This window comes from Naegleria fowleri, assembly GCF_008403515.1.
Source record: "Naegleria fowleri strain ATCC 30894 chromosome Unknown tig28, whole genome shotgun sequence".
Classification (NCBI taxonomy): domain Eukaryota; phylum Heterolobosea; class Eutetramitea; order Acrasida; family Naegleriidae; genus Naegleria; species Naegleria fowleri.
In genome coordinates, this window is record NW_025407960.1 from 83,103 (window position 1) to 97,339 (window position 14,237).

The 14,237-nt window shown below is 38.0% G+C and overlaps 7 protein-coding genes across 7 annotated transcripts; 4 read left to right on the forward strand and 3 right to left on the reverse strand.

Annotated features, from left to right (window-relative positions):
* Window positions 1-246: 246 nt before the first annotated feature.
* Window positions 247-834, forward strand: FDP41_001845 (uncharacterized protein; the record flags this gene model as incomplete). The annotated part of the gene is made up of 1 exon (XM_044704974.1): window positions 247-834. One exon carries the CDS (start codon window positions 247-249, stop codon window positions 832-834), a length of 588 nt encoding a protein of 195 aa, XP_044563488.1.
* A 977-nt stretch (window positions 835-1,811) lies between these two features.
* Window positions 1,812-2,704, reverse strand: FDP41_001846 (uncharacterized protein; the record flags this gene model as incomplete). The annotated part of the gene is made up of 2 exons (XM_044704975.1): window positions 1,812-2,203; window positions 2,590-2,704. 2 exons carry the CDS (start codon window positions 2,702-2,704, stop codon window positions 1,812-1,814), a joined length of 507 nt encoding a protein of 168 aa, XP_044563489.1.
* A 357-nt stretch (window positions 2,705-3,061) lies between these two features.
* Window positions 3,062-4,915, reverse strand: FDP41_001847 (uncharacterized protein; the record flags this gene model as incomplete). The annotated part of the gene is made up of 1 exon (XM_044704976.1): window positions 3,062-4,915. One exon carries the CDS (start codon window positions 4,913-4,915, stop codon window positions 3,062-3,064), a length of 1,854 nt encoding a protein of 617 aa, XP_044563490.1.
* Window positions 4,916-5,131: 216 nt separating this feature from the next.
* Window positions 5,132-6,301, reverse strand: FDP41_001848 (uncharacterized protein; the record flags this gene model as incomplete). The annotated part of the gene is made up of 1 exon (XM_044704977.1): window positions 5,132-6,301. The coding sequence occupies one exon, from the start codon at window positions 6,299-6,301 to the stop codon at window positions 5,132-5,134; it is 1,170 nt and encodes a 389-aa protein (XP_044563491.1).
* Window positions 6,302-6,510: 209 nt separating this feature from the next.
* FDP41_001849 (uncharacterized protein) lies at window positions 6,511-7,788 on the forward strand (the record flags this gene model as incomplete). The annotated part of the gene is made up of 1 exon (XM_044704978.1): window positions 6,511-7,788. The coding sequence occupies one exon, from the start codon at window positions 6,511-6,513 to the stop codon at window positions 7,786-7,788; it is 1,278 nt and encodes a 425-aa protein (XP_044563492.1).
* A 723-nt stretch (window positions 7,789-8,511) lies between these two features.
* Window positions 8,512-10,688, forward strand: FDP41_001850 (uncharacterized protein; the record flags this gene model as incomplete). The annotated part of the gene is made up of 3 exons (XM_044704980.1): window positions 8,512-8,748; window positions 9,160-9,636; window positions 9,816-10,688. The coding sequence occupies 3 exons, from the start codon at window positions 8,512-8,514 to the stop codon at window positions 10,686-10,688; spliced, it is 1,587 nt and encodes a 528-aa protein (XP_044563493.1).
* A 143-nt stretch (window positions 10,689-10,831) lies between these two features.
* Window positions 10,832-14,180, forward strand: FDP41_001851 (uncharacterized protein; the record flags this gene model as incomplete). Its single annotated transcript, XM_044704981.1, has 3 exons — window positions 10,832-11,293; window positions 11,402-11,582; window positions 11,713-14,180. 3 exons carry the CDS (start codon window positions 10,832-10,834, stop codon window positions 14,178-14,180), a joined length of 3,111 nt encoding a protein of 1,036 aa, XP_044563494.1.
* Between the last annotated feature and the right edge of the window lie 57 nt (window positions 14,181-14,237).

Below are 14,237 nucleotides of genomic sequence, written 5' to 3' on the forward strand. Positions count from 1 at the left end.
AATACAAAATGTTCAGTGAACACTTGAATTTGTGAAAGAATGAGGAGGAGAAGAAGAAGCTCATCATGATGGTTCTCATGACGATGGAATGCGCAATGTCTGTGTTACCCATTTCCTTTATCATTATCTGATATTAAAGAGATTTATCCAAACCATTCACAAACACATGTTGAAAATTATAATCCCGCTCAAAAAACAATTCCAGTCAGTTGTCAAAGTTTTCACACATCCCAATCGACTAAAAAAATGCTGCCCAACACCGCTCGCATCAACAGCAAACACCGATTCACCACCATTTCCATTCTCTGCACCATGATCGGATCCATCATTGCTCTTCTTTTTTCGATTGGATATTTAACGTCATTAATCATTTTGACAGCACAACGAAAATTTCTTTTAGAAGTTTCTGACAATTCCGACGGCAAAATGTTACTCGCAGTTGAATTTACTGCATCAGGTTTATCTATCATCATGAGTGTGATTGGAATCTTTTCAGTGATTGATTGTTGTTCAAACATGTCCTCTCCGAAATATTTCAATGCATGTTCCTATATTTGGACAATTAGTATTGGAATTTGTTGGGTTATTACATTTGTAATGATTGGAGTTTATGGAAGTAAATTGGACAGTACATTCCATTCAACATTACCTAAAGATGAAAAGGAATATCATGTATTATATTTTGCGAGTATTGTGGGAGTGACAAGTGGCGTTTTTTTATTGTGTTGTGTGCCATTGTGTTGTTGTGGAATTGGAAGAATTATTGTCACGTTGAAAAATGCACAAAGTACGAAATATAGACCTATTCTCGAGAGTGATGAAAATTTTGATTGAGATTGTTGAATGTCGACCGGATGTCTAAGAAGAATTAATTTCCTAAACAGTTCATGGATAAGGACGAGCAAAAGGATTCTCGAATAGCTCACCAGTAAACTCCTTTTGACACGTCTTTCAAGTACGTGCTGTTACACATCAAATTCAAATCCTCTAATTATTCCATACACCCAAAGATTTCTCATTTTCTCATGAGGTGCATTCAATAACTCGAGTGCAAAATGGTGAAAAGATGTTTCTTTCTCGCTGCATGAAATGGCGGTTCTGTTTGTTGTTGATTCAGCAGCCACATCACCATCTCTTCCACAACGAAGTGCATTTCATATTTGTGGTAAAATCGTTTACTTGTGGAAGATTCATTGGGAGAAAAGTACTTTTAGTGGTGGCACCAAGTGATGAACAATCGTCGAGGTCATGTCGAATTTGCTTTGAGATCGTTGTTTCCATCCACGCATATTTTCTCTATCTGAAAATGAGATTTTGGTAAAGTTCTTTTAAAAGGACATGTATTACACTTGATCTTTTCTTTTTCACAGCTCTGCATATGTCAAGTAAGTTGGGCGATCTTTCCAACTCTGTTCTGAAGCGATTTTTGTCTGTAAAAAAGGTTACTCCATTTTCAGTTTCTTCAGGATATTTTTCGTACAAGCATCCCAAGTAATATGAAGCATCCATTCTATCCCTTAATTCAGGGTTGCACATTTTTGATATCAGATCTTGCATATCATGCTTCTCTTCTGGATCAAAAAGTTCTTGAAAAGTACGTCCAAGAGCGAATATATCACTCTTTGGTGACACAATACCATTCTCCGTCTTTTCTGGAGAATCATAAGTGGGAGTTCCAGATTTTGACTTTATAATATCACCAGTGACAGAATAACAAGCACCTTGATTAGCGTCATAGGAGTAATAGAGTATTGCCAATCCGTAATCTATTAAAAAATAACGATCTTGATATTTTACCACATTCGATGGTTTTATGTCGATGGTTCTTTGACTGAGGGTTTTGAATGTTTCAAATACTCTTCAACAGCTTGTACATCTGGAACCAAGAATGAGCGAAGTAAAAAATCAACTAATTTTTCTCTTTCTCCAATGTCAGTATGTTGAAAGCTTCCCAAATAGAATAAGGGATAGGTTAAACTCTTATCCTTGTCAATAATACTACCATGCATAGAGTACAGATTTGTCTTAGCTCCATCAATGGTCATTCCAATGACATAGAGATGATTGTGAATGGTTGGATCAAGTTTTTCTTTCACCAATTCTCTTGCGTTTCTTGAAAGTGCTAACCTCATCACAAAGACAACTTTGAAAATATCTGGATGGTCTAAATGATTGACGTAACAGTTTCTTTTGTCTTCTCTAACTATCTTCAGCAAATACTTGTCATTCTATTTTTGTATTCGTATATTGTAGTTCAGTCACTCCATTATAGACCTTTGTTGAAGGAGGGTTAAGAGCTCGCTTCATGAAGGCATGGGTATCCTCGTTTAAGGAATAAAACTGTAACACCTTTTCAAGATTTTCCGCACTTGCGTTAAGGGCATATTGTTTTAACAAGTCTACTCCTTTCTCGCTGTTTGATTCAAACGGGGGAAATGATTCAACATAACGATAATCAACATTTAAAGCGAAAAGTACAACCCTTAGAAGGCTTCACCATGTTCATTGGAGTTGCAAACCATTCGAATGTTGTTTCTATTTCTTGGAATTCTCTGTATCTAATATTTCTGGGTCATGACCGAAACGTACTCCCAGGTTCAAACAAACTCTGTCTTCTGCCATATTCAAGAAAGGTATGCAAATCTTCACATGAAGAAAAGGTGGATAAAATTGGAGATAACGTTATCGAGCCAAGATGATGCATTGGATGATGATGGTAAGGATGTTCAAGTCTTAACACAGAGATCCACTTGCAAACATTCTTCTTTTCATCACATCGAACTCCATTTCGACAATTCCAAGATCTCCTGCAGCCAAAAACATTCTCTCATCTCCCATTCTGCCACTACCACTCGAACGAGAAAAACAAAAACCATTAATACTTCCATCAAGCCCAACAGGCAATGTCGAATTTGTGTAATCAGAACTCCAAAGTGAGAAAATACTTTGTTTTTCTTCAGCTGTGGTTGGAGGGAATATTGAAAAGCATTCTCGATCTGAATAATTTTTCGATGCATCCACCACATGAAAACAAAACTTGTGTTCTGAAAATATTAATAAATCACTGTTGGCTACTGTTGCATATTTCACAACACGAACGCTTAGATTTTTTCTTGGGGACATTCTTTCGCTGAGTGCTGAGAATGGTGAGGGGAGGAGCATTTGAACCATGTTTTCGAACGTCCCACACGACTACAGTTCCTTCCTGAGATCCCACCGCAATTTCTCGTTGATTAGGACTAAAAGACAAAGAAAATGCTGCCTCTTCGTAGGCATGTGAGAACGTTCCTATTGGTAAACATGTCTTGACGTCATAAAGTACAGTTTCAGTATTATCCCCACAGATAGCAAGTAGAGAGCCATCAGCATTAGTTGAACAATAATTTACAGGAGATTTAGCTTGGATTGAAGAGGTAGTAATTCGGTGATTATGTACAGCAACGGTTTTGATGGTCTTGTCGTTGTTTCCTACGAAAATTTGAATATGGTTTGAAGCGGCACTCGTGGACGATGAGAGTGGACTAATGTGACAACCATTATTGATTTGCCCTCCAAGTGACATGTCTTTACACAAAAATTTTCCTGCCTGAATGTCAATCAGAGATAACTCGCTTCCATTTCCACCTAGGGCAATGAGGTTGTTATGAACATGCATGCATGTTGGCTTAAATCCTAGTTTTGATATAGGAGAGGCTCTTCTCTTTGAAATATCATACATTAGGCATTGATTATTATTTACATAGTAAAGATATCCTCGGTCTTGTGCAGAAGTATTTGCTTGTAGTGAGTAATGGAATCCTCCACGAGGGGTATTATTCATAGTACTTGCGTGAGATACCACATCTTCATCGTCAAGTCCAATCATAAATTCGTCTTCGTCATCATTTTCGTCTCTCATGAGCATTGAGGAGTGATGTATATTGATCATATTTTGAAAAGTTTCCCCTACAAAATGCTCACATTTCCAATTACTTAAATGAATCAAGTCTCGTAATTGCCAATGATGATGAGTTGGTTTTCGGTGCATGTGGTGTAATTTCGAAAGTGAAGAATTTGAAACAACATTCACACTACAATCATCCATTGTACTATCCGTCGCAAAATAAAGAGCATGATCTTCGTTCCACCATCGATAGAGAGGCGAGAAGAATTGTGAGGTTGACGGTCCTGTTGATGTTGTTGCTTGTTGTGCTCCAATCCTACGATGCGGTCGACTGTTTTCTATATTTTCCTTCTCTTTTTCCAGATTGATATGTTCGAAAATTTGTGCCAAATCATGAGAGGCGGCATCCGCCTGTCCAGACATTAAAATTTCAAAGAGAGAATATCTCGGAGGTTGAATTCCAAAACTAATGATCCTTTCATTCTCATCATAATTACCACTTCCACGTTGACGATCATTGGCCATTCTTCTCAATTCAGCCTCTCGTCTATTTCTTTGATTGAGTGGATTCATCAAGACACGAAAAGGCGATGGCTGAGAGGGTGGAGGTGATGACGATGTCGTTGTTGTCGAAGAAGTCGTAGATGAAGGCTCTGCCATGGTGGATGATGTGGTGGTTGTGAGGCCTGATCTCCGTGCATTCATTGCCGATGAGGAGGATGTTGTATTGGTTGTATTTGTGGTTGCCGTTGATGTGGATGATGAAATGGATTGCCTCAACAGATTGGCTCTCCTCCGCAACACGGCAAACATATTCAAAGGATTTTCATCCTCTTCGGAGTCTTGAGCATTCATATTTCTTTCCATGATTAATTGAACAATATCAGAGGGTCTAATTCGATGGATCAATGATGATCCTTCTTCTTCTTGTTGTCGTGCGGCAGTAGCACCACGACCATCGTCGTCGCTGCTATTGTCGTCTTCGTCACTGTCATACAAGTTTCGAACACGTGGATTGGATCGATCACTCATTTTTTTGTTTTCGATTCTTTCACCAATAACAATTCATGATTGAGGATGAAGAGGGACAATAGTTGTTTGGGTCGTCTGATTGAAACGCCTACAGTGAGTCACCGAATATTTTGAATTGGAATAAGTGTCGAATTTGTACTTTCTTAGCGTCACACGATACAAAGATGACAATCAATTCACAAAGTACTTTAATTCCATCCTTTTTAAATCTAAATTCTAATCAGTCTTCAAATAAGGTTCACACAATTTCAAACTAGTCTCATACAAGGTATCTTGCAATGCTTGATCGTCAGAAAAAGCATTTGGTTTTGCCAGTTTTGCATCAGCATAGTAACCACCATTGAGCAAGTCTTTCTGTGGAGCAAGAGACACCTGTAATGTGGTTTGTGCTCCTTGCCAAGGACTCTTTGAGAAATACCATGCCAATGGAGCATAGATCAAGTTAAACATGGAACCCATGTGTCGTGTGAGATTAGTGCGAACTGCGCCTGGATGTACACTGTAGGTACTGGCACTTGTCGAGGTATTTGTCTTTGAAAATTCTCTTGCTAATTTCTTTGAGAACAAGACATTGGCAAGCTTACTTCTTCCATAGAGTTCATAAATGTCGGCCAAGTCCTTACCATCACCTTTGATAACATTCTCTTTGAAGGAGCAAAATCCTTCAATGTCCTTCTTACCTCCTCGTAATAACCAAATGGAGGCGATTGAAGAAACATTAATAATTCGGCCATTACATGCCATAATCATGTCCAATAATAGTTGAGTCAATAAAAAGTGACCCAAATGGTTGGTTCCGAATTGAATTTCAATGCCTTGTTTGGTGACTGAATGTGGGCACATCATGATTCCAGCATTATTAATTAAATAGTCACATCGTTGAAAATTCTTCTTAAATTCTTGTGCAAATTTCTTAACACTCTCCAAATCGGTCAAATCAATCGTCATGACTGTAATTTGTCCCTTCTTTTTTGGCGATTGTTGATTGTGGGAGGTTTGTGTGGTATTAGTAGGCAACAGCACTCTTGATGGCTCCTCCATCATGAGTTTCTTTGCAAACTCTCCAGCTTTTTGATCTCTCACAGCGAGAACGACATCGGAACCTAATTCATACATAACCTTTGCTGTTTCATATCCGATGCCTCCATACGAAGCTCCTGTTACGATCGTCACTCGGGAGGATAAATCCGAGTGTTGAAATAATTTCCTATCAACCATTCCTCCATTGAAATAAACTTTTCCCAAATACAAGGCAAGAGCTCCTGCAGCTGTAGCTCCTGTAATTTTATAAATCCTGTTCATATCATAGCCTTCCGTCAGGAAAGAATACACATACGAAAGGATATCAAAGAAATTGGAAGCATTCTCTTTGAGTTGTTGAAACATTTTTTTGTTGTGTATTTAAATTATAAAGGACTGATGAAAAACTCAAGCATGTTAGATACTTTTTGGACTTCAAGTACCTCAGTTGGCTTTTTAAATTTGCCCAAAAGAATTCCACTCCGTGCAGCATACAAAACTGATCTCATTCAATCAAAACATCTAAATTGCAACACTCTCATTTTGATTTGAAGAATTTAAAAAAATTAAAAAAGATGACAAAACCTTCGCCGTCCTTAGAGCCGTCATCGTCATCCTTGTCAGTACCACCACCTTTGCCAACAAAAGATTTAGTGAGAGAGGATCACCATAGAAACATTTCATCCACACCACCACCATCGCTACTGACTCTTACAAATTCTACCCATCATGGCAACTCCTCGGAATCGTCATCGGAATTGCGATTTGTTCCTTCATCGGATGCTTCTTCCATCATTTCAATCAATACTTTCAACGAGACCTCGTCATCAACAACCACCACAGCATCGTCCAATCCTTCTCGTCCTTCTCCTTCTCCTCCTCCTCCTCCTCCATCCTTTGAAATTACATGGCAAAATTTAGACAAGTTCAAATATTATTCAATTGGACTGGCAGCAACAAGTACAACACTCGGACTCTTTTATCCCTTTGATTTGATTAAAACTCATCAACAAATGAATAGTGGAAGCTCCATCAAACAAATTTCTATTTTCAAAAATTTATGGAAAAATTATGGCTTGAGAGGTTTATATAAGGGATTTGCAATTTCCTTGTTGGGAGCATGTTCGATTGAAAGTCTCTACATGTCTACCTATGAAATTGCTAATCAAGAATATTTAAATAGAAATACGAGTGCTAGTGGTGGTAATGGTGATGATGAGATGTTGAACTCCTCTGAAGCTCACCCAACAACGAATAAGGAAAGTGATAGTAAGAGTTTTAATCGATACTTTTTGGCTGGTCTCTCGGCAGATATTATTGCCAATACGTTGGTTGTTCCTTTTGACGTCATTTCACAACGTATGATGATATCCAAAGTTCACAATTTATCATCTATTCACATTATTAGAGATATTTTGAAAAAAGAAGGTTTCAGAGGCCTCTATAGAGGTTACACGTGGTCTTTGTGTAAATTTGCTCCAGAATCTGCTTTGTGGTGGGGAATTTATGGTCTATTGAGGAAGAAGTATTTTGAAAATTTTGTAATTGAGGAATCTCAAAGGCATGGCAATTCATTAATCAAACATCAACTATTCTCTTCGGCTGTCTCTGGAATATTGGCAGGCGTCGCTTGTGCTATTGTGTTTAATCCATTGGACGTCATCAAAACTCGACTTCAAACATTTGAACAGAAAATGACCTTTAAGCAAGTCATTACAGAGCTACATCGGAGTGATGGATTAGTGAAAGGACTTTCGAAAGGAATCCTTCCGAACATTATTTTCATGGCTAGTACGTCTTCTCTTTCCATCACCGTTTATGAATTGGTCAAGATTTTATCAAAAACAAGTTAACGGTGATGTAGTCGTTGAGAATTGCAAAATGATTGAGTGGCAACAAAAAAGAGGACTTGGGAGGACTGCCCTCTAACGATCACTTATTGTGTAAGAGTTTAACAAATTGCAAATAGGAAATATAAGAGAGACGCTCTGGGAAAGATTGAGAATGTAATATAATCATCAAACTAGACGTTGATCGATTTCAAATAAAATCATCAAGCTTGTATTTGAAGACCTTGCAGTTTATCTTGACATTTGACAGAACAGGTCAAAACCACAGAAAAAAACCAAAAAATCATTGCGAGGGAGTGCACTCCGATCATACTCTTCCGTCTCCATTACTACCGTTACGCGAAAGCCTTGTTGTTGCACTGAATCCTTCGCCAGAGACTGAGTGACCATTCATCATCCTTCACGAAAATTCATTATCGACAAAAGTCTTCATCATTTAGCTCTTTCCTTTTCTGGTCCATCTAAATTCATTCACCAATCACCACCACCACCATCATCATTAGAATTGTCCAAAATATTTTTCAACACCAACTTCTCACAAGTGCGCGCGTGTGTTTGGATTGACTTGTCTGGACAAACAACAACATCCTCTCTTTGAATAATAATAACCTGTTCGGAAATTCAATTTGTTCTGAATCAAAATAATATCCATTTCAACTGAATCCTCATCGATAGATTCATCACTATTTCATCATCATCATTTCCATTTATAATAACAACACTTCAATGGTTCATTTCAGTTCATCATCCGATCATAAAAAATCAGCATCTGCAGCTTTAGCTCAAGATGACGATTATTATTACAACGATAATTATAATGATTCCTCCGATGATGACAATGATACTTCGGGAGTGGATATGACCTTTTCACAACTCTATGAAATTATGCGTACTCAACAGTCGGTTCCTGCGAATATTCTTTTGACTTTATCAAAGAAGGATCTTGTGTTGTGTGAATTGAAGGTGAGTATTATTCATTGCTGTGTAATGGTGGGAAATTACGTTACGAATGCGTGTGTGCATGTGTGAAATTCTGAAAATGTGTGTGTTGTGTGTGACTATACTCTAAAACGAAATGGAATTGCATGACATTTTCCTCACTTCCAATGGTGGTTGTGTGTGGATAAAATGGAACCCTACATGTCCGTTCGATTCGATTTCGCCCATTGCCTACCTGTCTCTCACACACATACACGCTCTGGCAATAATGATGGACTCCTTCAATACGGTCGACCAACCAACTTGTGTGTGAATTAACATGGTTTAATGACAAACTATATCATCATCCTAAATGATTACCAATGACTTGATATTATTCTCACAATTATGTTTCATATGAATTTTCCTTTCTTCATAAATTCAATTAAAACACAGAGAGAGGGAATGGCACCTCAATTCAAACGAGATGCACAATATTGGTACGACACTCTGAGTGTGTTCACTTACAAATCGAGACAAGATTTTCTCATGAGTGATTTCACACTATGTAATGACATTAATGAAAAATTTAAATTGATTGATCTTGAACGAAAAAGAATTGACATATTAAGAAGAATATTCGTCGTGTTGAGATATGGAGATTTGTTATTTAGAAAATCAAAGAAAACCAATGATTGGATGCTGTGGAATGAATTGAAAGGTTTACCTATTGCAACGGCCATGTCACATGGTTCTAGGATTATCGTTCAATTACCAAAATCGGCCAATACGTCTCAAAAGAAAGGAATTTTTAAAAAATTGTTTAAGAAGGATGAATCGTCACATGATCATGGATTTTGGACGTGGTTATTATGTGGAGATGAAAATGCAAGTTTGGATATGGTTTGTACACCAGAATTGACAAATGGATGTGTAAGTAGTTTATGATTATTATCATCATAGGGATGCATCCCTTCAATGAAACAAATGCTCATGTATTTATCATCCATATATTTGTCATTCTTGTTGTCATATTGTATGTGAACTCTTGAATTACCATTATGTATATGATCATTATTATCAACAACAACACCATTGAACACGCATTATAGGAGGCTGCAAAGAAAGGATTTCTTGTTTTTAAACGAACTGCCGCTACACACAGTTTAGGATATTACACAGATGAAATTAAGGAAGATACATCTGTACCATATTCACCATCGAGCCCCGTCACTTCAACAAGCACTCCAACTTCCCCCTCCTCTTCGTCGTCATCCTCAAAAAAGAAAAAAGTGAAACAACTTCGACAAATTAGCGTCCAATACACAGATCAAAACAATCAGAGAGGAACCATGAAAAAACTCAAAGACATTGTGGAAATTAAGGAAAAGCTTGGATTGAATACTAGAAACTCGAAACTCATTGGAAGCAAAGAAGAAGTCATGTTAAAACATAGACATTGGGGTCTCAATATTTGCATGGGTGGATTTGGAAAACAATTACCTAATTTCCTTTCACATAAGGAAGCAAAGAAAGCTCGAAAAAAAGGACCCAAAAAGGGAGCTAAGGTTACCTACACGACTGTAGAGCCCACTGGAGAACATAGTCATATTTATTTGTATTACATGTCTCCGGGACCCAATCGTTATGGTGGTATCATGATTGGAGTGGAAGGCTCAGAACCTGGAAAAAAAGATCAATCAGGGGAGACTCATGGCATTACAGCTGGATCTCCTTTCATTGGTGTCACTGATGGTATGAAATGGAACAAGATTAAGGACATGGGTATGGATGAGTATCCAGACAAGTACGATTCATTATTTATTGACTTGTCGTCAGGATGGGAATTTTTGAAAGAGAAAGCCAAAGAATGGCGTGACGAGATGGTGATGGAGACCATTTATGTGAAACCAGTCAAAGATGCCGAAGAAGAAGCTCACTTTAAAGAACAGCAATACCAAGAGGAGGAAGCAGACAATTATTGAAAACTATTTGTTATTAATATTAACAATGTGTTGAGAAATTGATCAATAGCCATGGAAGGATCCACCATCATCATATAAAATACAGAAATACCCCAACATGGAAATCTTCCAGCAAAAATTTTTAACGACATTTTGTAAAAAAAATGTTGCCACGACCAAACTCTCCATCCACCGCGACGATTGGCCATCCTCAAGAGAAAAAACTCAATAGTGAGGGCGACAATGATCATTTGGAGGCTTCACCCAGAGAACATAAAGTTGTGTACATGTATACTTTGGAAACCTCCACCAATTCCTTAGAGGATAACCTTAACGAAGTACTTCCTCCCTCTCCATCTTCATCATCGGCATCTTCAAATTTTGCCATTGTAAATACACAACAAAATGATGAAGAGAACCACACTGTTCAGAACGGTAGTGAGTTGTTTGGCAACAACATCAATGAGAGCTTTTCAGAAATGACAAGCGCTGAAAAGATCAAGAAAAGAAGGCTGGCACAGGAGGAAGAATTAAGGAAGAAAGAAGCAGCCTATCAACTCCTACTAAGGAATGAGGAGAAGAAGAAACGAAGAATGCAGAAGGCGATAAATCAGAGAATGGAGATTGTAAGTTATTCATTTTCAGAGATGGATCCACAAGATATATTACGAAATTGATTAAATTCGGTTAATTGCTGGTTACTGATACTTTCTCTTTCATATCGGGCGGCTCAGGAAAAAGAACGAATGCGATTGGAAATGGTTGAAAAGACACAGGACCAAATGACCATTCTGAAAAAGATTGAGGAAACAAGAAAAAAAAATGTTCAGAAAAAGATTGCTCTCCTTCAGAGCAGTGCTTTCCATGTGTACATGTCCAAGGTAAATCTCATCAAAAAATTAACAGAAATCGAGGGTAAGTTTGATTGTCAAAATGGAAAGCGGAATGAAAATTCATCGGAAATTTGACTCATGAATTGTGTCGGAATTGGCTTCTTCTTGAAATGATTATTTCGTATTTGATTTCTTAAATGACAACCAATCAGTCAAAGAAAGATTGAATCAAATTGTTTCTGAACTCCAGGTCAACCCTTCGGAACAAAGCCAGCAACAGCAACCTCTCACATATGAACAAGTTAAAAAACAAGCACAAGAAGAACATCGAAAAATTGTACAAGAGAAAGCAAACGATGCACAACAACATTTGAAACATTCAAACTTGACATCAACCACCAAATTTGCCCAAAATTTGCAACATCTCACTTCTCTCTCTGAAAAGGAAGAGGACGAAGAAATCAATCAAAGCACCCACAAATACCTCAAACACTCGGTGAAACATCGACACGATGCCATCGTTCAAGCACACAAGAACTCGGAAGAGATCAATAACAGCGTTATTGAACAAATGGTACTTTCCAAAAAGCAGCAACTTGCATCTGAATTTGATCAAAAGATTGTACAGGATCATTTGGAGAAGGTTAAAAAACTTACGTATGCCTCCAATGTGGTTGGGCTGGAGAGCGAGGCGCTTAAAGAGCTTCTCGAGCTTCCTGAAGAGCAATTCGAGACGGATATTGGTGTTGCCGATGCAGAAATGGATTCTATCCGTGTGGAAATTTATAATTTGGAAGCAAAACGAAGACAGAATCAATCGACCCATTCTCAACACAAACTTGAAGTTAAGGAATTCATAGAGATGGGAGAGCAAAAGAAGAAACGATTCAAGCAAGTTTTGCCCAAATTAAAACAAGAGCTGGAGGTTATTAAGAAAGAGGCTGCTCAATACGAGGAAGAATATGGAGGCATGTCTCTCACTACAATGGACGAGCAAATGACAGCCAACATACAAGAAATGACGCGTCTGAAGAGCGAGGGTAATCAAATTCTTACTGATCTCCAAACATCCTTCCAACAAACAAGACAGGAACTTGAGAGTCAAATTGAAGACTTGACACTAGAAGTTGCTGAGGCGGAGAAGAAGGCCAGTGAATGGAAGGAAAAAGTTAACGATGCATTTGCAAAGGAGAAAATGAGAGAGGAACGACTCATTTCCATGCAGCAAGAAATTGAAAAACTCAAAGATGGATGTCAAAACTTTGTCTCCAACTTTGAAAAGAGAAAGAAACAAGCACACATCCAAACCAACCAAAAATATGCTGAAATTATCATGTTCCATGATTTGAAGAGTATTATGGAAAAGGCCAAGAGATATTATACATTGGAGTTGGGAACAGCCTTGAAAGATAATACTTCTCTTATGGACTATTTAAATACGAGAGTGAAGACTTTGAAAGAAAGATTGGCTGCATCAGAGTTTGCTCTGCAAAAAAGTATTGACCTCACTACCTTTTTGAAATCACTCACTCATGATAGCGTCTATTTGGAACATACAATCATGTCAAAATATTTGGAAATGCGAGATCAAATCGTTACAGGATGGAGAAGATCTCTTGAAAATAAGGTTAGATTGGTGGCTCAACAAAACTGTAGACCCTTCATTGAAAGAGAGAGAGCCACGTCGGTTGTGAAACGCTTCATTAATACGGTGTGGATGAGAGACATGTACAAGTCAACCATAGGTGTAATTATTCGACCTGAAGAGGCTTTGGAGAGAGATCATGATTTGGAGCGTGTGAGACAACAGGTCGAGCAACAGACATTTAAGGAGCAACGACTTGGAAAGTTGCTTCTTGAACTGTACCATAGATATGAGAAACAACGCCTCGACAAAGAGCCAGAAAAAGTCAAACAAGAGGAAAAACAACGTATCACAGAAATAACAAGGGCTGTAGAGAAAAAAAAACAAGAGCTCCTCGATAAGATTCAGTACGAATCAGAGAGCGACGCCGAAAGCGACATTGAGGATTCAGATATTGAAACGAATTCAGAGAGTGACTACTTTAGTGAGGAGGAAGAGTCTTTCAGTTTTGAAATTCCAACTCATGTTGATGTGATCAAGGAAGAATTTGACGCACTCATCGAAAATATTAAGGATCAGTTTCAAACTAGAATCCATGAGGAACTTGAGGAGGTGAATCCAACACCAGAATCGAGCTTCCTTGGAAAAGGCTACTACAAACGAGGAGAGAAGCTGTCGTTTGTCCTTCATACCAGAAGAAAAGACAAGTATGAGAAAATGATGGCCTCCCGTAAGGTTGGTTACACATTCTTAGAGAAATCCAAGCAATCCAATGAGCAAGAGAAAGAAATGAAGAAGCAACGTATCTTGACTGTTTCTCAAAAAATCATGAAATCTCTACAAGACTATATCGACTTTTCTAAGGTCGATAAAAAGATGGAGAGTGTGGTCATTCCCAACATTAAGAAGCAGCAAGAACATAAGGCTAAGCTCGAAAGCAAACTAAGCAGAAATGAACAAATCAATAGAGTGCCAGTCACCACTTCTCAAATCAAACAAGGTATCAATCAGGTGACAAAGCAAGATCAACCTCTCAATACTTTGTCCTTTACTTCCATTCCGGTCATTCGCCCAACATCCATCTTTGGTGAGTAGAATGCGAGCCAAATGAACAAATTTGATTGTATGAATAATTTTCAATATTGTTTTTAT